Source organism: Chanodichthys erythropterus, chromosome 15 (assembly GCF_024489055.1).
Source record: "Chanodichthys erythropterus isolate Z2021 chromosome 15, ASM2448905v1, whole genome shotgun sequence".
NCBI classification, from domain to species: Eukaryota; Metazoa; Chordata; class Actinopteri; order Cypriniformes; family Xenocyprididae; genus Chanodichthys; species Chanodichthys erythropterus.
This window is the reverse complement of record NC_090235.1, coordinates 10,770,645-10,782,827: the sequence shown is the minus strand read 5'-3', so window position 1 is coordinate 10,782,827 and position 12,183 is coordinate 10,770,645. Positions and strand designations below refer to the sequence as shown.

Below are 12,183 nucleotides of genomic sequence, written 5' to 3'. Positions count from 1 at the left end.
CAAACCCTCATCCTAACCCTATAATAAGTTCATGTAGTTTATTATTATTACTCATGTCCTTAAATGTATAATTACACTGTTACTGTAACATGGACACCTTAAAAGTGTAACCCAGCATGATATCACTTCAGTAAATGTAGGTAACTTGTACCGTAACAAGCACTAGTCATTAGAGCAATTGTATGCAACTAGTATGTACAATGCATTGTGCTTAATTGACATTTAAATCATTAAAAATAATGCAAAAATTGACTTAATTTTATCTAAGCGAAACGGACAAGTTTTCAAAACGTTCTATTGTAGAAAACCATACTTCAGAAGAGCATTTTCCAGAGACCCTCTTTTTATGGCAGCATGACAGTCCACAGGTTTCAGATACGCAGTTTATTTCATTTTGCGCACAAACTTCCTGTGGGTGATTTACATGTGCGCAGTTGAAAATCAGTCACCAGAACCTCACATCCTGCCCGAGACGCCGGGATGAAAGCTCTCAGTACCGCCTGTTATTTACCACAGCCCATCAGTCACGAGAAGGCCAAACGGACTGAAAATCTCCTAACAGGGTCGAGAGGAAGAGCAGCTTTTAGCCACCGCGTCTCCCACGAGCCCGAGATGGGGCAGGTGAGCAACCTGCGCTGATTTACGGCTCCTTAACGTCCCGCTATCTCTTGGACTGCAGAGCTAAGTGAAACACTTCCTCCCTGAAGCCCAGTTAAATCTACATCAAGACGCTCGAGCCCCGCGTTCCTGAATGCCTCGTGCAGCCCGAGGGACGGCCAATTTTTCCGCTAGCGCTGAAGATCTAAAAACAAGCTGAAACAGAGTTTTGGAAAGGAAGAGTTGGGGGAATGACACCGGTTGTTCTGAGTCATTAAACCGCAGGCCAAATCAGGACGTGACCTGTTAGGATAAGCAGCCATATCGAATATTCACAATGAATTTGCTGCCAGTACAAAATTGTGAACATCATGAGGACTTTCGTCATGTTTCAGTTTCATTGTGCTAGTTTATTCTTCCTTGCACTGAGTATAAAAGCATTAAAACAGATGTTTGCTCTGATTTTAACAAATACCACTGAAGTTTGTTCGAATCATTTTCATGAATCATTTCAAACCATGAACTAATTCAACGATTCACTTGCACCACCTGAAAGTGATCATGGAAGTAATTTTGCAATATATTTGAATGTTTAGTAAGAATTTATGCAAGTAAAGACTGCTGTTTATGACTGTGCTTTATTATATTGATGCATATGAAAATGATTAATGTTCACGTGAGTGCTCGTGTAATGAAAAACATTCTCAAAACATACACTCAGACGTATTCATTTTTCATATACTATTCAAAAGTTTGGGGTCAGTAAGATTTTTCTTTAAAAGAAATTAGGACTTTTATTCAGTAAAGATGCATTAAATTAATGAAAAGATGCAGTAAAGACACTTATTATGTTACAAAAGATTGCTATTTCAAATAAATGTTGTTCCTTTTAAGATTTTATTCATCAAAGAATCCTGAAACTTTTTTTCCACACTGATAATGATCAGAAATGTTTCTTGAGTATCAAATCATCATATCAGAATGATTTCTGAAGGATCATGTGACACTGAAGACTGCAATAATGATGCTGAAAATTCAGCTTTGATCACATAAACAAATTACATTTTAACATGTATTCAAATAGAAAACGGTTAATTGAAACTGTCATAATATTTCACAATATTGCTGCTTTTAATGTATTTTTGATCAAATAAACGCAGCCTCGGTGAGCAGAAAAGTCTTTCAAAATCAATGTTAGTGTTTATTTCCATACATATATTTTTACTGGGTACTATAATATTTGTGCATATAAATTAAACTCAAACATTCTTGCATGTGTTCATTCAGTTATTAATTTAGAAAAATAGTGGAAAAAATGCTTTAACAAGATTTTACTGTATTTTTCTTTATTTGAATTCTGCAGTTTAAATGAGTAAAAAATAAGTTAAAAAAAAGGTAATATAAAAAAATAAATCTTTTCTGGCCTTTTCAGAACTATCACAGGAAGAGATAAATCTGAAAATGATCACAATATAACAATATTTAGCTGTATATCGGCCAGGCTCAATTTGCCAAATGTGCGCACTGATACAATTTCACACGTGACACGAACACACTTGTTTCTACTGCAATAGTCTGGTAATAAAAGAAGGATGTGGGGGCAGAGAAATGGGCTTTTGACAGATGATTTGACCAGATGATGTTCGAGCGGCCAGAACAGAAGAGCTCACGGTGTGGATTCAGATTAAAAACAAGCTCTTCAGGACGTCTGGCGGCGTGTGGCCCAACGCCAGCATGACCACAAAACCCACGTGGGCTGAAGATGTTGCAAACCAAAATCATGACGATGAGAGTTTGAGTCTTGAAAGTTACAAATGACATATGATGGATGAATCAGACTGAGAAACAAACGCACACACATGCATATATACAATGCTGTTCAAAAGTTTGGGATCGGTAAGATTTTGTTTTTAAAATAAGTCTCTTCTGCCCACCAAGGCTGCATTTATTTGATTAAAAAAAACAAGTAATTACAGTAATATTGTGAAGTATTATTACAATTTAAAATATCTGCTTTCTATTTTAATATATTTAAAAATGTAATTTATTCCTGTGATCAAAGCTGAATTTTCAGCATCATTACTCCAGTCTTCAGTGTCACATGATCCTTCAGAAATCATTCTAATATGCTGATTTGCTGCTCAAGAAACATTTCTGATTATCATAAATGTTAAAAACTTTTTTTCCACATTTTTTTCAGGATTCTTTGATGAATAGAAAGTTCAAAAGAGCACCAATAATTTGAAATAGAATCTTTTGTAACATTTGAAATGTCTTTACTGTCACTTTTGATCAAATTAATGCATTCATGCTGAATAAAAGTATTAATTTCTCTCCTAAAAAGGAAATCAGTTATTTTAAAATATAATATATTTCACAATGCTGTTTTACTGTATTTTTGATCAAATACATGCAGCCTTGGTGTGCATAAGACACACATATATATATATATATATATATATATATAGAGTGTCTTCTGTTTTACTATGGTAGACCTAAAGCAATATATTACTGGTTACTAGAATATTTATTCTAGTATATTACAATTATTACAATATATTGCTTAAGCAACGTATTGTAATAATATTTCATATGAATGCAGGAATCAGACAAACAGTGACAGGCTTTTGGAGCACATCTCCTCACATCCGTTTCAAACCTCTTTAAATCACACGTACACATTCAGTGTGTGCAACAAAACGTTTGCACAATAACGCGTTTTTAATGTCTGTTGGCGGACTGTCCCGGGTTCCGCTCCGAAGGCCTCGAGTCGCTCATTATTTCTTTCGCTTCCTCTGAACTGCGGTTGAGTTATTGAGTGAGTTGCGGATGGAACAGTCCGACGGCACTCATCAACATTCACGCTGATACTTAATTAAGACCGTGGCTGCTCAATTAAACGTGTCCCGTCTGGCCCGTCACGTGTGTCAGCGATGGAAGCGGACCAGCCGTGTCTGCAACGCGTGCTGTGCGTGGGAGTGCCTCAGCGAAAAAGCAAGTTTCACGGTAAGATGAGCCCCTCTGGTCTTTTCCACCCCCGTTCCGATGTCATCTCCCACCCCCTCATGCGGCGTGAGCGAGGCCGTTGCTGGATCAGACACAAGGCTGCAGGGGTGGAGGGAAATCTCGCAGGAATCGTAACGTCTCCGGCAGCCGCATTAACTTCTGCCTGGTGTGCATCAGTCAGAGTCGTGATCCATCTCTCAGAAGACCCTCAACAAAAGAGCGCAGGAAAAAAACACGCCGGGGGGCGGATTAAAAATTTGAGACAGGAACAATGCGTCCCACGGTCTCCGCTGCAACGCCAGACAGAGATTTCAAAGCTGTGAATTTGATAGTGTCCCGTGGTAAGTCAGACACATCCGCTTTGGCCCTGAACCTCGCGCTGTAGGTGCTGTTGATCCTGACAAATGAGAGAAGAAAGATCTGCGGGAGCTCCATGAAGAAAATGCTGCTCGCATGTAAAGGGGCCTAATACTACACCAGCGATGGACAATAAGAACAATATTACCAGCAGTGGCTGTTAACCATGAACACTTGGTCACCTTTAGCATTAGCTCTCCCTCGGGTCCGCACCGACAGTCTTGTCAATGGACAATGCACAGTTTTTGTAAATATTTTTAGAAAGTCAGTTGTGGCACAAGACATAAGAGCTGTTGGCTCACATTAATAAATATATGAATAAAACTTTACAAACACACACATATATCATATAAACTGCCAGCAAAAAAACAAAAAAAGTCGCTGTTTGGATTTAAATAGGCAAATACTTAAAGGATTAGTTCACTTTCAAATGAAAATTAGCCCAAGCTTTACTCACCCTCAAGCCATCCTAGGTGTGTATGACTTTCTTCTTTCTGATGAAGCGTTACCAAACGAGTATGAGCTGAAGAAAGCGTCTCCATACACATCCATCCATCATAAACATGTACTCCACATGGCTCCGGGGGTTAATAAATGCCTTCTGAAGCAAAGTGATGCGTTTGTGTAAAAGAAATATCTGTATTTAACAAGTTATGAAGTAAAATATCTAGTTTCCGCCAGACCACCTTAGTATTCAACTTATGAAGAAAGTGTAAAACTCTCGCAGTTCAAAAAGCTTACGCTACATCCTACACCTTCCCTACTCAACTTACAGAAAAAGCTTAACTGACTGGATGCCAGTTTACACTTTCTTTGTAACTTGAATATGCTAGATATTTTATTTCATAGCTTGCTAAATATGGATTTTTTTTTTTCCACAAATGCATCGCTTCACTTCAGAAGGCCTTTATTAACCCCTCAGAGCAGTGTGGAGTATGTTTATGATGGATGGATGCACTTTCTTCAGCTCATACTCGTGGGTCCCGTTCACTGCCATTATAAAGCTTGGATGCGTCAGGATATTTATTAAAATATCTCAGAGAGCTTTTATCAGAAACAAGAAAGTCATAAACACCTAGGATGGCTTGATGGTGAGTAAAGCTTGGGCTAATTTTCATTTAAAAGTGAACAAATCTTTAAGAGTCTATGACTGGATCATTATTGCAGTGATTATTATGTTTCTAGCATGTGATATGTTTGGCAACAGTTCATCTAACCCTAATTGATGGAGTGTTTATTTTTTCATTTCTTAAACAACCATGTCAAGATTCATCAGGCACAAATTGAGTGTGAAAGAATGGTTGGGAGGGAGCATGAAGAATCATTTTCACACATGAATTGGCACCTCTGAGTCAAGTTTTTGGGATGAGCTGGAGGAGACTTTACAGAGTGCTCACTTCTGGCATTGTCAATACAAGATCTTGGCCAAAAATTGATGAACCTCTTGATGGAAATAACAACAAAACACTATACAAACTTATTTCATTCTAGAACCACAATAATCACTGCAATAATGATCCAGTTAAAGACTTTTTTTGGCTGGGAAGTGTACATACATACATATATGTGAAATATATATATCATGTAAAACACTTATTGATATCTGATGCAGGTTTTGCAATGGTCAGTATCAATAAGATATCTAGAAGGCCTGATGCCAAATACAATGTCAGTGCTTCCCACACATAGACTTTACTTGGGCAGGCCGCCCACGTATAATAACGGCCGCCCAAGTATATTTGGAGACACATTTTTGCCTTTATTTTTTATCCTCTTATACTTTTAAAACCGCGCAAGATAATGAAATCATCTGCGATCGAATAACTAGTGGTTTTGTACCTGCTCGTTATGTGTGCGTCAGAACCGTTTACTCCCGCTGACATTCCCACGGGCGCTGCATGTTGCAAAGTCACAAGGGGGCGCTGTTGCTCGTTCTACAAGCTCACGCAACATCGCTTCAGACTGCTTCAAAGTGATTCTCAATCAATGAAAAGCGCAAGCGATTGCTAATGAACTCAAGTTGATTAATTATTACAATGTCTACTTTAGGGACTTTATATAAAATGTTTTATACGGTTGTAAGAATCTGAAGGATCAGCCTGCAATAGTACAGACATTTCAAAATAAGAGTCCCGGTGTATTTTGGGCTTGTTTATAATTAAAAGTGACACGCTAAGTTTTTTTTCTTTTGGGCATTATTGGTATTTTGGTTACACAATAAATTGTATTTAATTTCATTTCCATTTAATTCGATTTCCATTTAATTCATAATAAATTATTGTAGTCTCCTCCACAGGAAGAAAAGACTAAGAACATTATTTGACATTATTCATTATATAAATTTCACTAGTAAAATCTGCGTCCCATTCACTGAGAGAGACACTATATGACAGCAAGGAGAACATAGGAAAAGGATAACCATTTAAATGCAATGTAGCGTAAGCTTTTTGAACTGTGAGAGTGTTACACTTTCTTCGTAAGTTGAATACTAAGGCGGTCTGGTGGAAACTAGATATTTTACTTCATAACTTGTTAAATATAGATATTTCTTTTACACAAACACATCACTTTGCTTCAGAAGGCATTTATTAACCCCCGGAGCCATGTGGAGTACATGTTTATGATGGATGGATGTGTATGGAGACGCTTTCTTCAGCTCATACTCGTTGGGTAACGCTTCATCAGAAAGAAGAAAGTCATACACACCTAGGATGGCTTGAGGGTGAGTAAAGCTTGGGCTAATTTTCATTTCAAAGTGAACTAATTCTTAAAGTATTTGCCTATTTAAATCCAAACAGCAACTTTTTTTTTTGCATTTTTGCATAATTTACAATGCATAATAATGCATAATATTACTATGTAATTAACTGTAATATACTATGTAATTAAAATTAATTTCAATAAATAAAAATACTGTAAAAAAAAAAAAAAATCACACATTATTTGTTTGTCACATGTAGTAGACCATTTTTGTGCCGTGGGTAATAGGAAGATTTTTCGCCCGGCTACCACCGCAAGTATATTTTAAACCTGTGGGAAGCACTGAATGTGGATACACATAATGATACGGTAAATGAGATCTATATAAAAATACTGAATTTGGCACTATAGAAGTTTACCCAATGACGATTCTGCTTCTGAGAACCTGCAGATATATGAAAAGGGTCCATTCACCAAAAAAAACAAAAAAAAAAACAGAATATACTGTTGACAAGGCTGTTGGTAGATTTGTAACTGACATTTTGTAACTTTAAAGATTCCGAGCTTTGTAACTTTGTAAATGTAACAAAACATGTTCTAGAACACATCCTTTAACTGACAACGCACAGAAACAACAGGTTAACATTCTGAGACGCAAATTTCACAAAACTCCTTACAAAACATCTCAGTTCTGTAGTGGAGTGAGGCGATATTCTACTGCAGTGATGTCATTGTAGACCTGCAGAGGTGATTGACAGCTGCTGAGTTCTGAGTTCACCAGCGGACTGAAGCAGCATTCTCACAGCTAGAGATAAATATTGACTTTCTTCTGTGCCAGACACCTGCCATTTATCAAGATCACATGTTACTCAGTCTATGATTCCAAAACAACTCACACAGAATGACAGTTTGACAATCTACTTCCTCCTCTCAGACGTCCACTAATACAGAAGCAGAGGGTTTGTGAAGCAGATAAACAGAGCAGGACGATGTGCATTCACACTATCAGTGATGCACCATTAGAGGGAGCTAGAGAGTGAAGATCAGAGGTAGACATCATCTTTCCCTACACACTCATGAGACTGAACTGAAAGATATACAGCAGCCCAAAAATATTTAGACATTTAAGTCACAATTAAAAATGTCTTAATGTCATTGCAGTAGATAAAGCATCAATTCAAGTGTCAGTATCTGTGCTCAAAAGCAGCGAGATCTTTTCTTAAAGCTGACTTCAATTATCTCAGTTCTGACCGACATCTACAAAGTTGTAAATAAAATTTCTTCATTTTCACAACACTACATCTACGTTTTATCAAATCCAATAAAATTCTTTTTTATAAATAATTGACTTTTTAGAAATGTCTTCTGTGTGCACTTGACAATCCTGTTTTTGTTAATTCTCTAAATAAAATAACTAAATAAAATAAATACATCTCTATGCTTGAATTACTTATTCCCCTCATTGTCTAGCCTTGTAAATAGACAAACTATTTTTCAGATAACCTAAAACAGCTAAAAATCAACACATATTTCTTATTTTGGTTTGTTCACTCAGTCTTGAAATACCTGGATAGTGGATATAAAGTGTATGAATGAATTTTTAAAGTGTGATTTCATGACCTTCAAAGTCTTGGAAAAATCTGTAATGAATATGATTTTTTATTTTTTTTTAAATATAAATTTTATCCGACAGAAATAGCCATTTGTGAAAAAAAAAAATCACGGAACAATGGAAATGACATGTAATTGATAGGTTATAAAAAGTGAGAATACATTCAGTCTGGAATTATGGAATTTAACTATTTTAATTTAAAATTCAGAATTACTTCTGAAAAGCAGCTTTGACGTTACAGCAGAAATATGTCTACATTGATGTCTTTGAATATTGTCTTGGACAAAAAAGGCCTTGAAGTCAAAAAAACTGAGAACTAAAGTTCTAGACAATGTTTGAAATGTTGCATTTTTTTTATCATTCTCGTGTAAAAAAAAATACAATTTATCGCTTTTTAGATATTTAGATAAAAGTGCCTGCTAAATGAATAAATGCAAATGTCTTTACGCAAGCTGCTTTGATATCGCGTTACATAATGCAATGACACGCAGACATTTGTCTGGCTGAAGTGTCCAAATACTCTTTGGAGTCACTGTACTATAACCCAAAACACTGTCTGGAAATGTGACACTCCATATGACAGAACGGCAGCTGAATGCAATACATTTGGCAATAACAAACACAGCTCTAATGGAAATCACATCTGTATAAGAGCCGCAAACTTAGTATATAAAGTACAGAAAACCAGAGGATCTTAGACGTTCATGCCAAGCCAGAACATCCAACTACCACCTATAGTCACGACAATATGCCTTCTGTTTTCAGCACTGAAATCTCTATGAAAACCAGATTCAAGATTACAAGCAGCACAAATATACATTAACAACATACTGATTCTTTGATTTCTTGTCAGTGAGATTAATCATGCTGCTGCAAAGACTATCAGTCACTTTTCCAGGTCAAACATCAAGATCACCAATAGGAAATCTTCTCCATTTTCAGATCGTCACGCCCACGGGCCGCTGGCTGAACGTTTGATGCATAAGGCACAAAGAATGGGAAATACTACTGAAGTCGGAGAAGTGTGTTGCGTTCTTTAATGGCCCGTCTGGAAACAAAGCCGTCATGGATTCAATGCGTGTGTTGGCGAAGTACCGGTTATATGCGGTGATGTTGATGTGAAACTATGGCGAGCAATTTGATTATAATAATAATAGCCTAATAATAATAATAATATCAATAATTTAATACATTAATGGGAAAACAAGCCTAATATTGTCTTGAATATCATAAAAGACATCAGCCATCTGCGATATCTCTGATTATATTGGCGATTCACATGATTATCACCTATCGACACAATATTGTGCATGTAGACAATCACAGACTATGAAAGGAAAACACATAATATCTTGTTTTTTGAACCTAAAATGTTATGTGAATAACTCTCCTAATGACATCAATTTGCAAATATGGACTAAAGAATGAATATAAGGGAGCGTTCACACTTGTAGTTTGGTTCATTTGGTCCAGACCAAAAAAGATTTTAGTCCTGGTCCGAGTAGCATTCAGACTGGCAATTTTATCACCAAACCAAAAGGCATAAGGATACATTCACAACCTGATTGGTCAGATTTTATGACGTATTTTGAGACAAAACTTACCGAACATCCAAAACAATGCTGTGTGCTGAGGTAAATGCTCTTGTTGTGTGTGCGTAGCCTGTATATGATGGTATTTTGGCCAGCGGGAAACTCCTGAAGAGCTTATATGTGTAAAGGGGTCAAAACAGTGGCGGGAAACCATCCGTCACACACACAAACGATCTGCCGCATGGAGACACGCATCTGATGCCTGTCATGGGCAAACTCGCAACTATGAGGAGAAAAACTGATATGCATGAGGATTATGTCCTTTTTAAAGTCTCATCTTCCTGTTTTTGGTTTGTTTACTTGTCTTTTGTCCGTGTTGCGTTCATATATCATTCGAACCGCACCAGAGTTTGTTTGGAATCGAGACCCATCTTTTCAGCGGTCTTGGTCCGCTTGTTCGGTGCGCATCAGGGTTCGGATGGCAGCGTTCACACGTTCAAATGAACCGCACTAACCGACCAATCGCACCAGGGTTCGTTTTAATTGAACCAAACATGCCAAGTGTGAATGCACCCCAAGCCACATGTTTATGGTCTACAAGACTGATTATGTATGATTATATGCACAAGCTTATAAATTATCTACAGAACAAGTATACTGATTTTTATGGACCAATAATTAGTCTTTTAATTGATCCTTGATTTAAAACACCATTTTATACTATCACACAGAGAGATATCACGTACATCTGTCTAATATGGAAGCTTGTTTCCGCCACTGATGATAAAAAAAATAAACAAAAAAAAGGTAACTGAGAAAAAAAAAGGACTGATTGATGCAATTCTGACTTTATATATAACACGCAATTGCAAGTTTATATCACACAATTATGAGAAAAAAGTGAGAATTGTGTGATATAAACTCGCAATTGTGTGTTATAAAGTCAGAATTGTATCAATCAGTCCTTTTTTCCTTAGAATTCAACTTTTTATCTCACAATTGTGAGAAAAGTAGTCAGAATTGCGAGTTTATATCTCACAATTGTGAGATAAAAAGTCGCCATTATCATTTTTAAACTTTTTTTTCAGTGGCGGAAACAAGCTTCCATAGTCTTCTGAACATTTTCAATAATGATCAATACATTTTTTTAGAGTTTAGTGTGGATTTCAGCCCTTAAAAAGGCCACAGAGATGCAACTTTAAATTGCAGGGCACCAGAAAAACACATCTGCAGCATCAACATGCTGGTTCATATTACCTGAGGTTTGGTCACATCTTTGGAAGACAGCTGATCTTCTCCTTCAGCGCTGGCGGCTTTATCTTCCTCTACATCAGAGCTCTTTTTTTCAGAACCGTCCTCTTCTTCCTCCTCCTCCTCATCATCTTCATCCTCCTCATCATCACTGTCACTGCCTGATTCTTCAAGCCCGGAGAAGATGCTCTCTTCACTGTCTGACAGATCAGCCTGATCTTCATCATCATCATCATCATCTAGATGACCATCTTTACCGCCATCTTTATCAAAGATGGGCAGCTGAGAAACAAACGTGGAAAGTTTCAGCAGACTATTACAAATGCACACTCATTACTGCATAAACACATACACATTGTAATGAAATTCATACATAGATCAAAAGGTTTTCAATGACATGAGAAATACATATTCAGTCAAGTCCTTCCATACAAATATATCCATATATTATGATTATATAATACAATATAACACAGTAGAGAGTATAAACACTAAACAGAGTAGACAAATAAACAGAGTAGACAAACTAAAAGAGAAAGCGGGACACGTGCTTTGAGAAATGTCTATCGATAGTCATTATTAAATGTATTATTATTCTAAATTGCATTATTATTCTCTGTTTCGTTGTAATTTAACCTCGCGCTATGTAAACACACGTGCTATTGTATAATGCGTCATATCTAACTACTGTCTGACTGCTTCAAAACAACGTTATATCAGCATAGTATCAAATCAAACCTGTTCGTCTTCATTCTCCTCTATATTTCTTTTTTTATTCTTTAATTTACTCATGGTGCCGCTGTGAGTTGGACGCATGCTGAAAATGGGACCATGTGGGTTTGAATCAGTGACGTCAAAGGTCAAACCACGACGCGTTCGGTTTATTTTTCATACTTTTTATATAAAATGTTTAAAAATATCACCAGTTTTGCGTTTTCTTCAAAATTATCGTTTTTAAAAATAGAATGGTTTCGATTTGATTGCGTTTAATTATAACCGTGTCTGAGGCAAAAGGTTAAAGTTCAAAGTTGAACGTGTGCACGTTTAAAATCTTTAATTTGTGAAATTATTTATTTTAAATACATTAAAAAAAATAAAAAAAGTGAATTATATATGTTTTTATTTATG

General features: G+C 36.5%; 1 protein-coding gene across 1 annotated transcript in view; it reads right to left on the bottom strand.

The window, feature by feature from the left end:
- The window catches only part of bop1 (BOP1 ribosomal biogenesis factor), an 81,027-nt gene extending 69,119 nt beyond the window's left edge, over positions 1–11,908 (bottom strand). Inside the window, exons 1-2 of the mRNA XM_067411549.1 lie at positions 11,794–11,908; positions 11,062–11,337 (exon numbers count right to left, since the gene is read on the bottom strand). Of these exons, the coding sequence (XP_067267650.1) occupies positions 11,062–11,337; positions 11,794–11,871 (354 nt within the window). The 5' untranslated portion in view covers positions 11,872–11,908. The remainder of the gene's footprint in view (positions 1–11,061; positions 11,338–11,793) is intronic.
- Between the last annotated feature and the right edge of the window lie 275 nt (positions 11,909–12,183).